Here is a 23,072-nt window from a genome sequence, read left to right as displayed (position 1 = left end):
AGATACTTCTCTTCCCAGACCAGCAAGTCCTCACGACTTCCATCAGAATATTTCTCTCATTGACCGAAGTCACCCCGGATTCCAACGCTAACATCAAAGGTACCGTCTACTCTGTTCAATAAAACTTTCCATGATGACGGAAATGTTCTGTATCTGCGCTGCCCAATATGGCAGACGCTAGTCATCGGTGGCAAATGAACACTTGAACATGACTAGTGCAACTGCAGAACTAAACTTTTCACTTTAGTTCATTTAAATTTAAGCAGCCAGAAGTGACTAGAGGCTACAGTAGACCATGAGGTTCTAGACCATTGGAGGAAATGTTCCCCACTCATGGGTCTAGAGCTGCACCTTCATGAGCATCCCAGGATGGCAGAGACTGCAGATAGTTCTGTAGTCAGAGGCTGTAAGTTCAGATCAGCTCCTCTTTCCAGTTACGTGACCCTGAACATGTAACTTACCCTCCCCATGCATTGGTTTCCTCATCTATAAAGCTGGGATAATGGTATTCACCCCATTAGGAGATGTTTATAATGGTGACATGTGAGACATATGTCAGTACAACGCCCAGAAGACTAGAATACTGAATCGACATTAGTTGCTTTCATTATCTTCATCACCCTCTCCTTTTTCTGAATTTTTCTTGGTTCCCTTCCCAAGGCACTAGTAACTGGCTGAGAAGCCAAAGACCGATTTTTCGGTCTGGGCTCCTCAACTCAAGGGAAGGGACCAGATCTTCCCAAAGGCAAGATGGCAAGAACTAGCACTGGAAAGCTGTCAGAGCCCCTACATGTACCAGAATCCAGGAGCGCTCCTCTCCCAGATTACTGCTAGACCATCCTGGGCAGCTTAGCCAAGAAGCTGCACTCCAAAGCCACTTCTCCCCACCCTCAGCTACACTGACCAAAAGTGAATTCATCAGTAGCACTGACTGAGCGTTTCCCACCTGCCAGGCCCTGGGCTTCCTTCCCGTGTTATTTCCTGATACCTCACTGCCATCCCTCTAGGCAGGCAGTGTCATTTCCACTCCCCGGTGAGTAAAGCCAGGCACAGAAAGCCCCAGCACCTTGCCCAGGTCCCAGTGCAGCCAGTGGCGAACGGGGACTTGAACCTGGCAGTGGGATTCCAGGGCCCAGGTTCAGCCTTGCTAGTCCCCTGTTCCTTCTAGAACCCTACACCTCCCCCTCCCTTTATAAGTACAACTCCTTCTGCCTTAATATTCAGACTCTGATGGTTCCACTGGAGACTTTGGAGCTGGTCACTCCTGAGTCCTCACACTCATCCTTTCACATCAAATAAGAAACATGAAAGGAATGAATATGACTCAAGCCAGAACAGAAAGAAAAGAGGAAGCTGAAAGCTTCAAATTATCATAACCTTTTTTTTTAAGTAATATCTTCCAAAATTAAAACTACCAAACCAAGAGGCATTTACTTTCACTTTTAAATTGCTTCAAAATATTTGGTGGAAAGAGTAAAATTTCTGTTGGGGGTATTTTAGAAGAGTGGCACATCAGAGAAAGCTGGTTTCCAACTCAATGAAAGGAAAAAAGCATTGCTTTCTTGTTCCAGCCTTTTTCAAATCACAGTTCACCTAGAAATGATGATAAGATTATATTTCATTCAGCTTGCATGATTTTTTAAAAGGAAATTTAATAAGCTGCCAAGATTCAAAAACTTGAGGTGATTTCATATGTAAAAAGTCTAGATTTTCACCTTTTTTTTTTTCCCCGTAAGATCTAGCCTTCTGCTAAGTGACTTCTGCTTGTGGTAATGATACAAACCTTGAGATGGATTCTGTGATTACCAGTTTGCCACAATCCCCACCACTCCACATTGCCTCACAAGTAATCCTCTCTCCTCATGATCATGCAGGCCAACCCCTTGGGGGAACCTGTGTTGGTGGCCTCCTTACACTAAGCTCTGGATGGACAAGTGATCGTGTTCAGGCCCCTACAGTCCACCAGCTCCAAGGAAGCATCTTTCATTTCCCTGCCAAGCCACTCCCATGTTACCACAGACCCCAGGGAAGCTCTTGGCACCTCGCCCTCTCCAAGTGCCACACCACCCCTGATGTTACCATAGTTCCACTTACCTACTATTCTGTGTCACTTTGCTCTTTCTTCACAGGTGTCACAGGCACCTCCCCATTGACACCCTCGGGCCCACTGACCGACATCAAACTTCTCCGCTCCTTCTGATTTGACTTGTGCTCCACTTTTGTAACTCTAAACCTGAGGGAAGAAGAGGAGATCTGATGAGTTTTGCTTTTCCACTAAACAAAAATTATGAATGAACCCCAAATCATCCAACTAGAGGATCCCACATGAACTCAGCCAAAAGTTAGGACAGCAATGAAAATCACCACGTTCAACAGGAGGGACATTCTCACGCAGCAAAGCCCCTGCCCCCCACCAGATCCCCCAGACGATGTTCACTCAGCACATCAGACTGCTGCATAGTTTACAGAGCATGGGAAAACCGTTCAGAAACACGGCACTCAAGCATTAAACAGCCTCAGAGCTAACGAGGACCTGGGCTTAACATCAGCTGTTTGAACCACAGAAGGCTGGATAGAAGACATGCTGGCCTGCAAATCAGATGTTCACTAGGGAACTGCCTTCCTCAGATCCCCCTGTCAGAGAGTCCTGCCTCCACCCACCCGGCCCCAACCACACATTTATCAGCATCAATCAGATCAGTGGCAGGTTTTTGTGTTTATTTGGGTTTTGTCTGTTTTTTTTTTTTAAGCGATGGGTTAATTTTCAATAAGGATTAGGAAAAAGTTAAGGAATTTGAGACATTCCTTAAGGATTAAGAGAGAAGTAAAAAATGTTCTCAATTGACTGCTTTTCTACTCCATCATATCAATTCCCGGAAGTCTTTCCTAACAGTTTCTCCGTGGTTCTTAATTTCCCTTAAATGATCTAAAACAAATTCTCCTTCTGTGTCACCCACCAGAAGGAGGAGGGAGACTCTGAGGGAGTGAAAGGATGTATCAGGGGAAAGTTGTCACCACAAATCTATTCGGTCAAACTGCAAGACTCTCTTTAAGCACACGCTGAAAAACAGCCTATAATCATTCAACAGCCACAGTGTTTACCTCCGAGACAGAGAGCTGGATTGGGGGCATTTAAAAATGCCACGTTGAATCCGAGTTGAAAATTTCAGCAGATTTTTTAAAAAGCAAACAAAATACACTTTGTCCAAACAAGTTACAGGCCCTCACCCCCCTCCACATTCATACGTTCCCGTGACTCTGCTCCTTAATAAAACAGTCTGGTCATGAGTTGTACAGCTGTTCTCGACATGGCAAACAGCCCTGAAGTCTTCTTGCGCTTGTGCAACACATGATGAAACGCAACTGAATTCAAATCACATCAACACTAACAACAGCCAACATTTCGTGAGTGCATAATAAGCACCAAAACTGACTTAAGAAGTTTACGTGAGTCACCTTATTCAGTCTTCACAGCAACCCGATGTGGTGAGTGTTACTGTCATCCCCTTTTAATAGAGGGGGAAACTGAGGCAGAGAGAAGTAACAGTTTGTAAGCAGTGGTGCCAGGACTCAAATGGAGATTCAGTGAGTCCGGCGACTCTTTCCAGAGTTCATCAGTAGAGAAGGAAGGATCGTGCGTGCAACACTGACAACTTCTGCTCAGGGCTTCCCCAGCCGGGCCCCAGCACACATACTCCTGACCGTTACTCTCCACCTGTAGCATGAGCCAGGCAGCTCCTGCAAGAGGCTCAAAATCGAAGCAAAAATGCTCTGCCTATCGTCCTATTGATTCATCACTTGAACTGCAAGATCTCCACATCACATATGGTCACCAGTACATGGTATTTTAGGACTGGGAAACCCAGGATACAGGGGAGGTGAACTACAGGAAAGCAGTCCCAGGAGTCCGCGTGGCTCTTACAGGGCAGGGACTGGAGAGCAGCGACCAGCTCCCTCTCTCCCCTTCATCTCTCCTGGCCATTAAGTGTGGCCGAGGGATTGAGTTCCCGCCAGAGGAATGTGCACAAGAATGAATCTGCCACTTCAGGCCCATCTCATTAAAAATCTCTCATGACCAATCCTCTGCATACTTTCTCCTCCAGCAAACCTGGCAGAGCCGCAAGATCGAAAGGACCTGGGGCTCTGGACGACTGCTTGAAGATCCATCACTGATCTTTTGATTCCCACAAGCGAAATATAAACTTGTATTCTGTATAGAGTTGAGATTTGGGCTTTATCCATCAGAGCAAGTGTGATGGTTAATTTTATGTGTCAACATGACTGGGCTAAGGGCTGCCCAGAGAGCTGGTCGAACATTAGTTCTGAGTGTGTATGGGAGGCTGTTTCCAGAAGAGATTAGCATTTGAATCAACAGACTGAATAAAGATGATCACCCTCACCAATGCAGGTGGGCATCAACCAATCCCTTGAGAGCCTGAATAGAACAAAAAGGAAGAAGGCTGAATCCGCTCTCTTTGCTTGAGCTGAGACATTCTTCTTCTTTTGACATCAGATATGAGCATTCCTGGTTCCAGGGCCTTCAGACTGGGACCGGGACTTACACCATCAGCTCCCGTGGTTCTCAGTCCTCGGAACTTACACTGAATGACACCACCAGCTCTCCTGGGTCTCCAGCTCACAGACAGAAGATTGTGGGACTCTTTGTCCTCTATAATTGTGTGGGCCAATTCTTATGATAAATCTCCTCTTTTATGTGTGTATGTGTGTGTGTATATATACATCTTATTGATTCTGCCTCTTTGGAGAACCTCAATTCAGCAAGTAATTAATTTGTTACCTTAATTAATACATCTCACATTTGATCTTGCAATAGCCACCTCTTAGAATTCTTCTGCTATTAGAAAAATGCAGGACTCCGACCACAAAACATCAAAGAAGCCCAGAGACAGGACCTGAGCCAGGTTCAGGAGAACATACTCTACATTTAACAGGTGAGCGCAAATCCACACAGCACAGCAACCACGCCACACAAACCCAAAGCGCCCCCAGGACTCACCTGCCCACAGAGAGGACGGTGACCTCTCCTTGGCGCCTTGAGCGGCCCTCTTTGGACTTGTTGGTCGGTTTTATGAAGTGCCACCGCTTGTGCCTACACCGATGACACACGTCCCGCTCAACAACACCGCCCACTGTGTGCAGATGGTGGCCGCAGACGTGCTTCCCTGGGGTGGCCCCTGGTGACAAGGGCCCGGGGCTCACAGGCGGGCTCCCAGGAGTGCTGGGGGTCACGGGGCTGAGGTGGGAAGAAAAAGGGAAAGGTAGAACTGGATACTTAGAAGAAATACCAGCCACGGCAATCTCTCCCTCTGCAATGTAAGAAGCAGGTTTAAATCAAGAGAAAAGGTTTCTCTTCCAATTATACAAATGGGCTTTGTGAATCCATCTTCAGCAGCAGGTACTCAGCTCTCATGACTATACGATGACAGCCATTTTAAACAGTAATAACGTGATTTATCACTTCTAGTAAGGAATTAACTGGCTGGAAATAAACTACTGCTTCTAATGATGATGCATTGTTTGTCCTTAAAGTATTAGGTTTCTTTCTAAATGGCCTAGCTCCCTTCCCATGATAATTTCTCAATCTAATTTCATGCAAACTAATTTCTCACACATATCCAAGTGCCTCCCTAGATCTCTAAGCAAAGAGATGCCCTGAACACACGTGCCCTGGAGGAAAGAAAAACTTAAATTCTAATCAAATTATCAGATGACTTAAGATAAAATATTTGATCCAATCCGACCATTATGTCAAAGGAAGAAAGCTTTTAGGTCAAGATATCAAAAGTAATGCTCATGTAGAAGAGATAAACAAGATTATACTGTACTATACAGGGAAACACATACAAGATCTTGTGGTAGCTCACAGTGAAAAAAAATGTGACAATGAATATATGTATGTTCATGTATACCTGAAAAATTGTGCTCTACACTGGAATTTGACACAACATTGTAAAATGACTACAACTCAATTTTTAAAATGTTAAAAAAAGTGATGCTCAAAAGAGATGTTGATAATAGTAATAATAAAAATAACTAACACGCAGCAGACTAAGCATTTGATATATGTTAACTCAGTTCATCTTTACAAAATCTTATGAGGTAGGTATTACTAATTTCCTCATTTTAAAAATGAGGACGCTGAGCCTCAGAGCAGTTAAGTAAATTGCCCAAGGTCACACAGCTAATAAGTGATGGATCTGAAATCCAAATCTAGACGGACTAAATCTAGAAACCTTGCTCTTAACCATCAGGCCATAGTGCTTCAGAAACAGGGGAGAGTGCTTTAAATACCTGGAAGGAACCCCAGCCAGACCGTGCAAAATGTAAAAAGCAGCAGTATGCAGCTCAGATGCTGGCTGCTTCCAAAGGCACATGTCAAGGCTCAGGTCCACTAGAAAAGGAGGAACTAAGACCGGATGGGGCCCCCTGGCCAGGAATCAGCCCTCTGATGTGGGGAGGGGCTGTTGCTGGGGCAGCACATCGCAGTGGAGCCCAACCCTCGAGACTGTGCCAGGAGCCCCGCCGGCACACGGAGGTCCTACAACAGCCAAATCCAGCCTTTATGCTGCTGATACTCGGCCCACTTGTCCACTTCAAACAAAGCACGCCTGATCGAAGTGACGGTCTCAAACATCGCTGACAGCCGTAAGTTTTCTGCTGTTTGTTAGGGATGCTCTTTACATGTTGTTAAAATGAAAACACATAGCAGCAGCTTTCTAGGGTAAAACAGTGTTAAATTAACACTACATACTAAGAGGTTGAATTTGAAAGTTTAACAACATTCATTTAACAAACATCGATCAAATACCTGCTGTGCACAAAATCCAATGACAGGGACTAGAGGATGCCCTGAGATGAATGAGGTGACATGGTCCTAATGCGGGGTGTCTGTGGTCAGGGCTGGAAGTGGGGCGGAAATCTCATCTCGTAGGTCTCTACGAACTACAGCACCCGAGCTTCCTGCACCAAGTCACCCCGCTAACACACAAATCTAACATGGCCAGTGTGACAAACACATATTAAATAGCTGGATGTGCTGGGTGCACCACCCACAGAGGAAGCAGAAAAAGGTCCAAACTCCTCACCAGGTCACTCAGACCCAACATGCCTCCCCGGCCCTTCTTGCTACTGTCCACAGGGTGGCCCCTGGCCTCCCCAGACTGAACCTTCCCAGAGGCATCCCACACTTTCACTCTCAGGGGCCTTCTGTCCTGGACTATCTCCACCTACAAGCAGCCCCTGCCTCTCATCTCTGGCCGGTGCATGCCCAGTTCGGAGGGCACTTCTGTGAACCTTCCCTGACCTCCCACTGGCATCAAGGAGCCCCCAGAGTGAGCAGGCTTTGCTTCTTCTCCAGGACTCTCCTGCTCTCCAGCACAAGGCCTTGTGTTTGAGTCTCCCACTCCCTAAGTCTTCCACAGCGAGGATCTGGGAAGGCCCAGCTCCAGGACCAGACCCAGCACACAGCAAGCCTTAAATAAATGCTCCTTGATTATCTAGAAATACAGTTACCTGTAATTAATTAGGAAGGATTATGATGCTCAATAACCATAACTAAAAACTGGTAATACAAGAACAGAACTTAGCAGGAGCCCCAAACCAGCCTAACCAGGTTTCCTTTAATCCTCATTGTTCACGGAGGTCTTCTGATGCCTGGGGTGTTCTGTATTCTTCATAATAACCCAGTGACGTTGGCACAACAGTTATCTCCACTTTACAGATGATGGAATGTGAGGTCAGAGTGGTTGTTAACTTACCCGAGAAGAGGTGACCCATGAGTGTAGGGTCAGACCCAACCCAGGTCCCTAATTCCAATGCTGCCACTCCCCCCACCCCAATCCTTGCCCCAGGATTCGCTGACACAGTAGTTCTCAACCAGGGGCAATTTTGCCCCCAGGGGACACTGACAATGTGCAGAGAAGTTTTGGGTTGTCACCCAGCAGGAGACCAGGACAATGGCATCTAGCAAGCGGAGGCCAGGAATGCTGTTAAACATCCTATAATGCACAGGACAGTTCCCCACAGCCAAGAATTATCTGGCCCACATGTCAACAGTGCCAAAGTTGGGAAACCTGCTCTAGCAGATAACTGATAACAAAAGCCCCATTAAAGGAGGGCCGAGCACTCACCTTTCAGGGTCGTACAGGCTGTTATCTGCCACCATAGCTTTTAAAACATCAGCATTTGCTGAGGAGGGGGGAAAAAAGTAGAGAATTAAAATGGAATGAATCAGATGACATCACAGAAGTATCACATCAGAAAAGCTGTTAGAAAAACACCTCATTGGGGGAGGAGGGGTGGGAAGGGACAGACTGGGAGTTTGAAATTTGTAGACACTGACAGGCATATGTAGAATAGATAAACAAGATTATAATGTATAGCACAGGGAAATATATACAAGATTTTGTGGTAGCTCACAGCGAAAAAGAATGCGACAATGAACATATGTATGTTCACGTATAACTGAAAAATTGTGCTCTACACTGGAAATTGACACAACATTGTAAACTGACTATAACTCAAAAAAAAAAAACAAAGAAAAACACTGAGTTCCTCCAGGTCACCGATGAGGCCCTAGGGCCCTGGAGAAGAAAGGGTCTTCCCTAAGGTAACCCCATGACGTGGCACCATCTGCCACATTTTCACCACGCAGGAATTTACTAAGAGTGACAGACTCTATGCAGAGGAAAGCAGATCTGCTACAGAGCTTTGTTCCCTCCACATCTTAGCAGCATAATACAGAAGACATTTCTCCACACATCATCTCAAACCAAAGGGAAACGGCATTTAACTCATTCTGTCAAATATGTAGTGTAATGTATGTCTAAGAACTTATATGTGCTTAAATAATTAGCCCTAAATTCTGGACACCCATGTAATATGAAGTCCATCCCACACAGAATACGGGCTGAGGAAGAGTTAACTTTACAGGTGGGACATTCGGCTGAGCTCTGCTTAAGGACCATAGACCTTAACTCAAGCCAGATCTCTAAAAATTTCGAGTGTTGGTCACACACATCAGTTATCTAATATGAACTGAGTTAAATTAGCCTTCTAATGTTAATTTTTAAAAAAATCCAAATTTGTAGGTGGGGTCTAGGCCGCCAACGAAAGCAAATTGAATCTAAGCTTCTTGAGTGCCTACCCCACCCCCACACGCAGACACACGGGATCTTTTCATCTTTTGTAAGACGTCAGGTCCTAAGAATGAAAGCCTGAAGTGAATGTTCAAGTTCTCCTGCATATTTCCTGGCAAGGCCAGATGTTCTTACTGACTCCTGACCCCTTTCCATTGATTTTTAAAGCACTGTTCCCAGGACTAACCACAACAAATTCTCTAGAGATGAAACAATAAAAATCACTATTCACCATGTGAGCTGACACCAACATTAAGCATTTAACATCTCAAACAACATCCCAAGAGGAGGAAAATTAACTCTAGTTTCAACATTGCTGCTTTTAAGTGTTAAACACTGAAAGCTTTATATGGTGTTTCTCAACTTTTTCTCATTATTGTCCCACTCCAACCCTTTTTCTGACTCTTTTTTCCTAACCACCCTCCCATGAAACTATAATACTGCAGATACACATCTGTTTATGCACTATATACATATCTGTGCTTTCCATATAAAATAATAAAGGGTGGTTTTTTTTTGCCCCCCACAATCCAATTTTCTCCACTAAAAACTTTGCAAAATGCATGGAGTTTTAAAAGAAGCATTAACAGAGCATATCATTCTTCCCAAATAAAAATTTTTTTTCTTTGCCCTTCATGACTATCTGTGAGGATGCACAAATGCATTTGTAAACACAAGTTTTGATCTAAATGAGTCTTATCATTACAAAAAGGTACTGAAATTGATAAGTGGTATCTTCTCCCATACAACAAAAAGGGCATGTTTAAGTACAACCTAGGACGTTGAGGACATTAAGGACAAATTTAAGTACAACCTAGTCATTTTTTCTTTGAACTAATATTAAGAATTCAGAAAAATAATTTTCTTTCAGATAAAGGCTTTAGGGAACACACAATAATTTGCCAGCTGACACTTAGACTCGGCCACCATTTACTAAACTTCAAAACGATAAACAGAAAAGGGGAAAAACAACAACCAAAAAAGGTATGAAAACAAAGACAGTACTAATAGCACTCACAACAATGAGCTTTTCAAAAACAGAAGTTTAAATAGTTGTCCGAGAAAACTAATCACCTACAAAATGATCAAATTCTAAGATGCTCCCAGGAAGATTATTAAAATATATTGAAATTGTTACTAAGATTTTTATTTTCTAGGCTTGTGCTGTTTCTCCTGTATTCATGGACTCCTGTACCTCACCTTCATCTCTGAGAAATAATAGTGAACAGTGACTTTATTTGCTATGAGTGATGTCTTTAAAAGCAGGCTCAACTTTCTATGCTAGTATCATTCATACCCATGGAGGGAGTAAATTTCAGTAAACTGTCCCTTGGGAACATTTTTAGTTTCCTGTGATGAGAAAACTCTAACATAACACACACGTCATTAAGACCCAAACACACACTTTCACTTGGTTGTAAAAATTACTATAAAAGAGCAATAATCCAATCAAAGTTCTACTGAATATATTCCTCCCAGTGATTACTCACAACTCCAATGAGCCTTAAAAGATGGCTTCTCCTATACTTGTCAACAATCCGTCCAACTTTATACTTTCCCTTATGGGTGTCCAAAGGATGGGAGGAGTCAGTTATAAGGCACGGAAAACCTGTCAAGAACAGGGGAAACTTTCTAGGGGGCAGTAATTTCCAGAAAATGCCTCCTCTCTTCTTTCCTGAAGTTCTGCCTGATAATATGCATAAAGCAGTCAAAACCAGACAAGAAAAATGCCCTATTTTCTCTCCCACCCCTATTCTCTTCAGAGTTTTCCCTTACATTCAAGGCACATTTCACAAGCAAGAACTTCTACTGCTATCAGCAAAATTAGAGTGCCTGATATATGCCGGTCACTGGCTAAAAGCTTCACAGATTCTACCATGTTTGATCTCCCTGACAGTAGGAAGCATTAACATCCCCATTTTACAGATAGAGAGACTGAGGCCTAAAGACTGTGACTGGTCAGAATCACACAGCTAGAAACAGACCTAGATACAAACCCTGGTCTATCTGACTTTAGGGTGGCTGATTTAACCCCCACATCTTCCTCCCTACTCCTTCAGTGTCCAAGTCTCTAAATGATTAGTAGTTAAAGAGTTCACAGGATGTGTGGATAATCATTATAGCAAGTTTCACAGACCTACTCAATGATAACAGTAATTTTATAAAGGAATCGCTTTTGCCATCACACAAATTGAGCCCCATGGTAAGGATTTTACCAAGGGATCCCTCGGCCTCGTGTGAATAACCGTAACCAGGGGCGCTTGGAGAATAACAACACTCTCAGCTGCTGCTATCAGACAGGGTCAGGGTCTGGCACAGAAGCTCAGCTAAGGAGTTGCAGGTACTTTCCAAACCCCCGCACAATGCAAGAAAACCCCCGTGACTACCCAAACCCTCCTCAGTTCAGCTCGATTTGGAAAGGATTAGAGATTAGGAGGAAAATAATCAGTGTGCGAGTCAGCTGATAAGTGCATCCTTCGAGAGATATTTATCTAAACTAAACTTGATTTGCAACATTCAACACATGATAGCTTTAAATTGTAAACAAGCGCGGGTAAAATATTACTTCCTTGGCCAAATGAAAAATGCAAAGCAGAAGACCAGTCATATACTGTGACTGCAAGTGCTTAACATGTAACTATAGGCAAAGGAAGCCTAAATGATGGAGAAATGGTAATGAATGGATTGTTTTTCAATTTTTTTCCTTTTTTTTTCAATGTTTAAATAAAAGTTATGTTACAGTGTGCTGAGAATTTAAAAAAATAGAAAGTTAAGTTAACCTTAACAGGGAGGTCTACATCGATAATAAGTTCAGAGTCCGTTCATGACAGAGACAAAGAAAAGGAAAATGCACATTGTTCTATAGAGGACTTAAGTCTCAAATGCCAATTTAAAAAGCTAGTTTATAAACTGGTAAGACACCCAAGTATGTATCTAACTCCCCAGCAGTGGTTTTGGTACAGGACGGAAGCTAGAGGGGGTCATGGCTGAAAAAGGGATGTCGAGGGAGACAAGATGTCTCCTGGTGGCCAAGGAGAACTAAGGGCTACACAAAGCCACCACCCACCCTCACAGGTCACTGGAAAAATCCCAGGCAGAGCGATGCAGGGAAGAGAGGAAAGACTAAGACAGAAGGAAAGACCTGGGGAGCGGAAGAGAAAGGAAGAGATCAGTGCCTTGGTGTTCCTCTGATGGATCTCCGGTAACCAAGGCAGCGGAAATCGAAAGGCTACCTTCCGAAAGGAAAAGGACATAATTAAAAAAGAGAAGAATAGCCCCGTTGCCCATGAGTGTGGGAGGGGAGGAAATTATATAGTCTGCTTGCTCCAGGGACCCAAAGGCTTCTCCTCTGCTGTAATCAGGAGGAGGGGCCCACTGCTGGCTCTGACCTGCTGGCTGTGTGATCTTGGGCAACTTTCTTAGCCTCTGGGTCTCTGTTTCCTCATCTGCAAAATGGGATGATAACAGGGCCTACCTCATAAGGTAGTTTGGAGAATTTAATGAGCTAATGTTTAGGAGTTCTATAAAGCACCCCAGCTGCATACGTTTTTCCTTTGAAAGGAGGAAGTTTAGCGTCCCACTTTCCTGCTACAGGAAAGAGGCAGAGACAGCAAGTGGGTAGGTATACACTCCGAAGTTAGATGCTCAAGGTCAAATGTCAGCTCTGCTGTCTGCACAGAGCAAGGCTGGCAAGTTAGTTAAGCGATGTGGACCTCAGTTTCTGAACTGTAAAATGGGAATAAAGTATCTGAATCATAGGGTTGTTAGATCCTGGAAAGCCCAAAGAACAGGCATGGCATGTAGCAACCACTCAGGGCCGACTATGAAATTACACAGGAGAACTTCAGCCCCGGGCAAAGTCTGCACATTGACTTATCTCAACCGATTCGCCTGTCAGTCACCCCCGCATCCGGCACTCACTAACTTAGCAGCTGCTTCAGCTCTCAGAAGCCTGGGTCCCAAAGACCTCCCAGCTCCCCAAAGCCACAAAGGCAGTTTCCACGAGAGCAATGAAGGAGCCGTCCACGCCTTATTCTGTGCAGCTCTGTAATGACTAGAGTTTCTATGCCAAGAACATAATTGTGCATTTATGTATTTCATATGCAAATTAAAAACAACTTTTTTTATGGAAAAGAAACATGGAGTGCTGCTCAAGAATAGCATCACCGGGGGAAGGAATAGCTCAGGGGTAGAGGACGTGCCTAGCGTGCACAAGATCCTGGGTTCAATCCCCAGCACCTTCATTAAAGATAGATCGATAGACAGATAAACCTAATTGGCCCCCATAAAAAAAGAAAAAAGAAAAAAAGTCAAAAAAGAAAAAGAGAAATTTCTCTGTATTAAAAAAAAAAAAAAAGAATAGCCTCACCAAACACTATTCCCTGCAGGAAGGTCTCTGGAAGACAGATACAAAATCCAAGAGGTCTCTGTCTTTTTCGTTATTTTAAACGTCTTCCTATTAACTTTGGTTATCTGGTTTTCCATCCTGTAGAAACTGAAAGCTGCAAGCTAGAAGACAGGAGAGGCGGCACTGAGCAGACGAGAGACTCAGGTAGGGCTGGACTGCTCCCTAACTATGTGAACTTAACCACAGGAGCCTTTGCTGCTTTGCCTGTAAAATGGGTATAAGAGGGATATTTTTGAGGGTTAAATGAGAAAATGCACATAAAGCACCTAGATCTATGCCAAATATATAAAGTTCACTCTACAAAAGACAATGACAATTATGCTGAACCACGTGAAACTGCTGCTTCTCTAAGTCAAGGACACTGACCAACAGCCTGGGCTGGGCAGGTGCTCTTGTTGATCGTGAGGATGTAGGGGCAGGGGACCCGCAGAGAGGGGCTGGGGGCAGAAGAGCAGGTATTTACCGAGCAGAAAGTATTTCAACTTTTAGACAAATGCGCTGACAAGGGCACAGAGCCCAAGGAAAACATTTTCCTTTAAATACTCATGAGAATTCAAAGTATGGGGATCTGCAGCTACTGCAAACATGGGCAGGAGTGCCACACACCTCAGAAGTCACTCAGGGCGTGGTGTCTTATGAGACAACACCCAGTGCTTCAGAACAATGACCCTGATTTATCTAATCAAGGTTAAACTAATCCTGTATTTAATAAGTCAGAGGTTTCTAATACATTTTAGAAGGGGAAAAAATGCTTAAAGGCATAAAGGTTAAACTTTTTAAAAGTTTCAACACTTAAGAATAGATCACAGATTTATATACATATACATGTTTATTTACACACACGTATATATATATTCCTTTTCAGATTAATTTTTACTATAGGCCATTACAAGGTTTTGAATATCGTTCCCTGTGCTATACAGTAAGATAATACTTCAATAAAAAGAAGAATAGATCACAGAATAGGCAAATCCAAATCCATAGGCAGAGAGTAGAGTAGGCGTTACCCACAGATGGAGGGGGAAGTGGATGGAGAAAGGAAGTGGATGCTTAATGGAGTCAGAGTTTCATTCTGGGATGACGAGAAAGTTCTAGAACTAGACAGTGGTGATAACGCTACATCATTGCGGCATTCATTCATGTCAATGAACTGTACACTTTAAAACGGGTATAACGGTAAATTTTTTGTTATGTGGGTTTCACCATATTTTTTACTGCACCAAAAAAAGGATAATACTTGAATGCTCATTATACTAAGCACTGTATATGCAGGATCTCACAAGAATGCTAGGAGGTAAATATTATCTTAGAGGAGGAAACTGAGGCTCCACAAGGTAATGTGACTTTTCCCCAGATCGAAGTGAGGCCATGATTAAAAGGTAAGCCATCACCTCCAGGGCTGACTCTGCAAAACTCTGACTGACTGACTCTTAGAAGACTCACTTCTGTGAAATCCTCCTGGTCAGTTAATTTGGAGGCTGAGCTATAAGAAAGCTTAGGAAAAAGGTGCTGCCAATAACTTCAGAAACATCGACAGGAGAGTCCATACAAATCCTGGCTCTTTGAGGCAGGTTTTTAATAAAATGTATGGACACAGAATTGTTCTGGGCATTTAAACAGCCATACCTTCATTCTTCATGATGTAGTGGACAATCTGGCCAACGGTGTCACTATTTTCATTTACACTGTCGTTCAACTCTGAAAGAGAAAGTGGGGGGAGGACGGGTTACAACTGGTTCACCTGCCTCAAATCAATGAGACACCGTCTTTGAGCCCAACACCTCTCTGAACAGTCTCCAGAAAGCTCAACCAGTCACTCACAGTGCCAAAAGCTATGCTTTCTTCCCTCAGGCCCAAGCTGCCTGATGCGCACAGCGCACACAGTGACTTCCTTGGCATAGCAGGCATAAAAAGTATCAGAGTCATCCATCAATCTCTTCTCAAGTCCAGATACACACTCAGTTTCCAGGACAACAATTCCTTGCATCTATATCAGTCCTCACTACTATCATTTCTCTCTCAATAGTTTGTTAAATATTTAGGGGAAATGAAAAGAAGAAAGCAAATGAAAAGAAAAAAATTCTCCTTGGATTTTAATCACAGATGTACCATATAAATTTAGAGTATTAATTTATTTCTTAAAGTGAGCAATTATTCATCTGTGTTTACAAGACTCTCCTATTTTATGTATTTTTTAAGGCTTTTAGTTTTGTTTTCTGTTTTTTTTGTTTGTTTACAATGTTGAATTAGTTTCTGGTGTACAGCACAGTGATTGTTATATGTATACATACATACATACTCTTTTTCATTCCAGGTTACTACAAGCCACTGAGTATAGTTCCCTGTTATACAGTAGGTCCTTGTTATTTTCTGCATGTATGTTCTGTTGTATGTATTCTGTACACAGTAGTTTGTATCAGCCAATCCCAAAACTCCCAGTTTATCCCTACCTCCCACCTGCCCCCACTGGTAACCGTAAGTTTGTAACCATACTCATAGACTGGTATGTCTATGACTCTCCTATTCTTTCAAATGCACTTCCAAGTGATCTAAATTTTGGCTGTAGTATTTTGCCTACACACTCAAGTTTACCTTGGGGAACTCTGTACACAGGATAGTCTTTGAAAAAAAAGAATCGAACCTCCACTCTGAAACTGATCTGTATAATCTTCTTCAATAACACAGGAGGGAAGAGGGAGGATTGACCTTATTCACACACAGGGTGTGTGATATCCTACCCGTGTATCTGGAACAGTGTCTTCTCCATCCATTGCGGCGTCCTCCTCCATGAATACGTACCTCTGGTTGGAGAGTGCACGTGCTAACCGCTAAGCCAACCTACAGAGCATCTACAAAGGAGGGGGACGTTCTGCTTTCTGTTGATAAACACTCAGCCTTGGTTTGGCCATAAGCTTACACATGATTCATCCTGCAACCATGTTCTCTCTCTGCCTCAAAGGTCAGTGGGGGTGGGAAAAACCAACAGGCCAGCAAGCTGGCAAGCAATGAGGAAGCTCCCCCCACTCTGCCCTTGGGTCGGCTTGGAGGGTGACCTACTCCAAATGTCACCTTTCTGCAAAAACTGCCCTTCGAGGGGCTGAAAGGGACAAGGAGAGTCATCTACTCTCCAAGGTTTTAAAGGATGGTTGGAAAGAATGTCTGTAAGAAAACAGGATTTCATCTCTCAGGGTTTTCCAAACCCTACGCTGCAACTCCATGTTAAGAGGAAAAGGGGAGACACTCTGAGGTCAAGACAAAGGCACCAGTTCTTGGCGAACTTTTACTGCACTGTTCACACAGCCATTTACCTAATAAACACAAACTCCAGCTTCGTAGACTGAAGACAGAACTCACAAGTAGCACCACAAAAACGGTGAGAATGTTGAGTTTTCCCATCATTCTCATTAGACTCTCATTTGATAACAGTAGAAAGGATTAATATTTACTGAGTGGCCATATGTCCCAAACACCAAGTGCAGCTTCTGCCTAATTCACCATAATCCCACAAGGTGGAGATTATTGTCCTCTTTTAAGTTAAATTAAAATTTTAATTAAGTTGGTGTGAAATTAATTGAAAATAAATGTAAGTTAAATTATACATAGCAGCAATTGAGAGTATATGTAACTTGCCCCAAAGTCACGAGGCAGGTAAGAGTAAATGAGCTGGTAGTCATTTAACAAATGAAAGCAAGGTTTCTACCTCTAGGTGTGGTTACTGTGAAATCTACGCTGACACTGCACTACACCATCTGCCTTTAAGTCAGACCATTTTGCAAAAGTGTTGTCGACAATGTGGAGAAAAGGGAACCCTTCTGCACTGTTGGTGGGAATGTAAATTGGTGCAGCCACTGTGGAAAACAATAGAGGTTCCTCAAAAAATTAAAAATAGATCTACCATATGATCCAGCATTTCCATTTCTGGGTGTATACCCAAAGGAAATGAAAACAGTCTCAAAGACATATATGCACTTCCACATTTATTGCAGAATTATTCATAATAGCCAAGATATAGAAACAACCTAAGTGCCAATCAATGAACGAATGGATAAAGAAAACATGGGGTGTGTGTGTATGTGTGTATTTATGTGCATATATATAGTGGAATATTATTCAGCGATGAGAAAAGACATCTTACAATTTTTGACAACATGGATGGACTTTGAGCACATTACACTCAGTGAAACGAGTCAGACAGAAAAAGACAAGTACCGTCTGTTATCACTTATATGCAGAATCTAAAAAAGCCAAACTTGTAAAAACAGAGAGTAAAATGGTGGTTACCGGGGCACAAGGGATGGGGAGATACGGCAGATGTTGCTTAAGGGTATAAACTTACAACAAATAGTAAATAAACTCTAAAGATCTAATGCACAGTGTTGTGAATACCGACAGTAATATTGTATTATAATCATCAAACTTGCTAAGAAACTAGATTCCCAGCACTAAAAAGAAGTGATGGAGGTGCTAATTATTACTACAGTGGCAATCATATTACGATACATAAATGTCTCAGACTAACATGTTGTACACCTTAAATTTACACAATGTTATATGTTAAACATATTTTGATAAAATAAAGATGGATCATTTTGCCTTAAGATGAAAAATACATATGACTGGTTTCTTATTTAAAAATCGTCTGCGCCCACATTCACATAAAAGAATCTACGTTATTTACCTATCTTTTCAACCTTTTCTTCTTCCACGTCTTGCTCGGCTTCTGTTGTGCAACGATAGCCTTTCTTCTTAAGCAGGTGGCAGATGAGGACACCAAAGAGACCCATGATGAAGAACACGGGGACAAGCGCGTACGCGATGTACTCTGGGTGTCCGTTCCCAGTGTTGTTTGTGGGTGAGGGTGTCGTCTCGGTTCTGAAGTGCAACTGGCTGCCATCATTGTCTGAGGAAGGAACATGCATAGCTGCATCAGATGTCTACTGGGGACAAGAAAATATGACAACCTTGGGACATGTTCCCATCAAATCCAAAGTCTGCTCCCCAAACCACAGGCCATGCAGAGAATGGCAGGTCTATACAGGCACACAGGCTTGGGCTGAAACAGTCTTTTTTTTTTTTCAATCAAAGTATTGTTGATTTACAATGTTGTGTTAATTTCTGGTGTACAGCATAATGATTCAGTTATACATACAAATATAACAAGTAACAGATTATTTTCCATTATACTTTATTACAAGATATTAAATATAGTTCCCTGTGCTATGCAGTAGGTCCTTGTTTATTTTATACATAGTAGTATACATATGTTAATCCCAAAGTCCTAATTTATCCCTCCCCACTTTCCTCTTTGGTAACCATAAGTTTATTTTCTATGTCTATGAGTCTCTTTATGTTTTATAAATAAGTTCATTTGTATCATTTTTTTTAGATTGTACATATAAGTGCTATCATACAATATTTGTCTTCCTCTGACTTATTTCACTTAGTATGATAATCTCTAAGTCCATTCATGTAGCTGCAAATGGTATTATTTCATCCTTTTTCTATCACTGCGTAATATTCCATTATATATATACACCACATCTTCTTTATCCATTCATCTGTTGATGGACATTTAGGTTGCTTCCATGTCTTGACTATTGTAAATAGTACTGCTAGAAACATTGGGATGCATGTATCTTTTTGAATTAAAGTTCTCATCCTGTCCCTGCTATTCATAACCTGGGTCTCACCCTGGGTAACTTCTTTAAAAATCCGCTCCAAGCCAGCCTCTACTTCTCATCTGTATGAACACCTACAAAGCATGGAGTGGATGTACAGAGTTTCAGTGAAGGGTCCACACAGAGTAAATACATCATTAGGTGCTATTAAAGCAGGGTACTTAATGGTTAAGAGCACAGACTCAGGAGACTTGGGGTCAAGCCCCAGCTTCACCACTTGGCAGTTGTGTGATGATCGACAATGACTGAATCTCTGTGCTTCAGTTTCTTGTGAAATAGGCAAACTATTAAACAGTACCTACCCACCCTTTTAGAGCTGTTATAAAAATGAAATAAATTAATAAATGTAAAACATCTAGAACCATTTCTACAATACAGTAAATGCTCGACTACATGCCAGGCACTACCCTAGGCATTTGTAACATACCATGGAGCAAAACAGATGAAGATTCCTCTCCTCACAGAGTGTATGTCCCAGAAAGATTTAGTAAATTGACAGCTCTCGTGTATGCAGAGGGAAAAGGCCAGGATGGCATCAAGATTTTGGCCTAGGGTATAAACATAAAAATGGAAGCATGTGCATTTATTTGTACGTTGACCCAAATTAACGTTTATGGCACGTCTGCTATGTGAAAAGCACCAGCTGGGAGCTGGGTAGAGTGGTAAACAACATAGCATGACCAACGCTGTCTCGGAGCTTGTAGGGTAGAATTGGAAACAGGTACTGAACAAGTCAACATGTGAGCAGACACGAGAGACTGGGAGAAAATGCTCGTGGAAGGTAAACACAGGGCACTAAAAGAACCAGTAACAGTGGGGACCTATTTTATGACTTCAGAAGTAGGGCAACTGGGAAGGGGGCATCTTCGGGAGAAACGGAGAAGTCTGCTTTTTGACAAGCCAAAGTTCCACATGGACTTATACCAGAGGCAGCCAGATATCCGGGCCCATGGGGATGCCACACAGACGCTGAGAGGTCCCTGGATATGGGGGAACTGAATCGTCTCTATGAAGGAGTGCGAGGGAGAAACTGTGAGCCCAGCTGGTAAAACTACAGGACACAGCCAATTAGGATAACGAGAAAGAGCCGACTATGCGGAAAATCAACAAAGTACATGTTCACACACACAAAATGAGGAGGGAATCACCAGATTTAAAAGGACGAGGCCTAAAGAAAACTGTGGGGCTTGACTGAAATGAAGTCTCCTTATTTGGAATATTCAGATTCTGAAGTGATGAAATGAAGTTTTCTACATCAGGGAGGTTCACACATACTGCTTAAGAAACTGGAAAGCTAGATACATTTCATTATAAACTCTAGCAAGAGTATTTAGGTGAAAAAAGAACGTATGTTGTAATGATTAGATGGAGACAAACACCAGGTGCGAAATGACCACATTTTATCACTGCAGCAAACAATATCAAAACAGAGGCCACAGGACAAAAGGCTCTCTCTCTCTTTCACATGAAAAATATCCTTTATCTCTGAACATGAAAGGAAATTGCTGGCTTCTTAGGTTTGTAAAAGGTTTTTTTTAATTTAATTTTTAGTTTTTTAATTTTTACTTTTTTTTAAGGGGGCATAGGCAATTAGGTCTATCTATTTATTTACTTCTTTTGGTGGAGGTACCGGGGATTGAACCCAGGACTTCATGCATGCTAGGCAGGCGCTCTAACCACTGAGCATACCCTCCCCCGTGTAGGTTGGTAAAAGGTTACATCCATTATTTTATCACGTAACCTTTAAAATTTGGGATAACCTATACTTTTTTTAAATTTCTCTTCCAAGAGTCAATATAATTAATAAATGAATGAATGAATGAATAAGAGTACACACACACACACTTCCTAAAACATATGCAAATATATCATCTAAATTAGGGTTTAACCTCAAGACTTTCTTTCAGTAAAAACCAGAACTCTTTAACTCCTGTTACAATTCGAAGTGTTTCATTTATTAATTCTTTTCTAAAAACATACTCCACGCAATAGGAATAGACACAGCAGGCAGCATGCTAAGACTGAAAGAACTTTACGCAGAATCATGATCTGTTTCAGTCAGGAGGTGGTAATAAATTCTCTTTGTGGGGCAGTAGGATCAGCGATGATGGCAGAGGGGCTCAGAACTGGAGCCATGCAGATCCTCCTGAATCAGGTGGTTGAGAATGCACATTCATCACTAATTTGACATCTAGCAAACCCTTGCAAATACTACACATATATAGCTTGTGATTTACAAACATGTATCAGTCAATTTCATAATTACTGAACCGTGGCAAAAGTGAAGAAGACTGTACCTAAATTAGCAACACATGAAAGACAGAGAGACGCAATATAGCACTTTTAAAATGTCAGGCTGCCTGGCATAAGTAATAGCTTGGCCACTGACTGCCCATGTCACTTTGAGCAAGTTTTATTAACTGCTCTGTGCTCAGTCTCATCTGTAAAATGGAATTGCAATGATTGTACCTTTCTATGATGATTTTAAAACATGGTCTGAAATTCTTTGGTACTGCTCCCATGGAGAAGAGAGGTCTGTATCTCCACCCTTTGAATATATATTGTGTGCTTTGCCTGACCAGTAGGAAATGTTGGAAGTGATGTTTCGTCCATTTCCAAGTATGAGGCCTTAAGAAACGGATAGCTTCCACTTCCTGTCTCTTGGAGCAGTTGGTTGTTTTTGGAACCCAGCCACCACGCTATGAGGAAGCCCAAGCTGCCCCAAACAGAAAAACCAGTAACAGTCATCAACTTGCTAACTACGTAACTAAGTGCATCCTACAGCCCCAGCTGGTGCTAAGTGGAGCAGAGATGAGCTATTTCTGATGAACCTGTCCAAACTGTAGATTCTTTAGCAAAATAAATGACTATTATTGTTTTAAGCCAGTAAGCTTTGTGGTAATTTTTCATATGGCAATAGTAACTGAAAGACTATTTCATAAAGTCATTGTGAGGGTTAAATACATTAATACGTAAAGCACTTAAAAGAGTATTTAGGAAAAGATAAGCACTATAAAAGTGTTTAGTCATCATCTTGATAGAACTGCACTATCCAGCATGGTAACCACCAACCACAAATAGCTATTTAAATTTAAATCCATTAAAAATAGATAAAATTAAAAATTCAGTTCCTCCATTGGACTAACCATATTTCAAGTGTTCAGTAGTCACATGTGGCTAACTGCTTCCCTATTGGACAGATCAAATAAAGAACATTTCCATCATCTTGAAAAGTTCTATCGGACAGCACGGTTATAAAGAACACAAAAGAACAAAATGTTGACTGGAGAATCTACTGTGATCTACCTTAGCAATTCAATTAAGAATAATTTTTAAGTCATAAACCAACTACTCACAATTAATACCTAATATATTTGTTAACTTACGTAGGTTTAGCTTTCCTTCAATTTATACTAATAATTTACTTAGAGACACTGTCCATCTTTTCTCTTCACCCTCAGCTGAATCATATCTGAATTCTGAAAAACTTACTTGAATTCAAATTAATATCAAAGATTTTTGTAGTATTATTTATAAAAGTCAAAAAACAGCAACAACCTGCATGTTTGACAATGAGATAATAATGAAATATCTAAGTCAGTATCTGTCTATCCATTTGATGGAATAATATGCACCATTTAAAACAAGATTCTGTGAAGATATGGGAACACACTTATATTCAATGTTGAATTTAAAAAACAGGATTCAGTGCTCACTTCAGCAGCACATATACTAAAAAACTGGATTCAAAATCTTACATACAGTTGATACAACTAGTAGAAAAACATGAAGGAATAAAATGTACAAAGAAATAACTAAAATATTAAG

At 41.9% G+C, this 23,072-nt stretch overlaps 1 protein-coding gene across 5 annotated transcripts in view; it reads right to left on the bottom strand.

The window, feature by feature from the left end:
• The window catches only part of RELL1 (RELT like 1), a 106,763-nt gene that overhangs the window by 11,725 nt on the left and 71,966 nt on the right, over window positions 1–23,072 (bottom strand). For 2 of the 5 annotated variants that reach the window (XM_072945319.1, XM_072945306.1), the window contains 5 exons: window positions 18,245–18,500; window positions 15,193–15,264; window positions 8,151–8,208; window positions 5,018–5,254; window positions 2,095–2,233 (listed from right to left, as the gene is read on the bottom strand). In XM_072945319.1, coding sequence (XP_072801420.1) covers window positions 2,098–2,233; window positions 5,018–5,254; window positions 8,151–8,208; window positions 15,193–15,264; window positions 18,245–18,485 — 744 coding nt within the window. In that variant the 5' untranslated portion in view covers window positions 18,486–18,500 and the 3' untranslated portion in view covers window positions 2,095–2,097. Of the gene's footprint in view, window positions 1–2,094; window positions 2,234–5,017; window positions 5,255–8,150; window positions 8,209–15,192; window positions 15,265–18,244; window positions 18,501–19,671; window positions 19,793–23,072 lie in introns of all 5 variants that reach the window. The other 3 variants (XM_006209739.4, XM_072945300.1, XM_072945311.1) reach the window with 2 other exon arrangements.

This window comes from Vicugna pacos, chromosome 2 (assembly GCF_048564905.1).
Source record: "Vicugna pacos chromosome 2, VicPac4, whole genome shotgun sequence".
In the NCBI taxonomy this organism is placed as follows: Eukaryota; Metazoa; Chordata; class Mammalia; order Artiodactyla; family Camelidae; genus Vicugna; species Vicugna pacos.
This window is presented reverse-complemented; position numbering and strand designations above follow the sequence as displayed.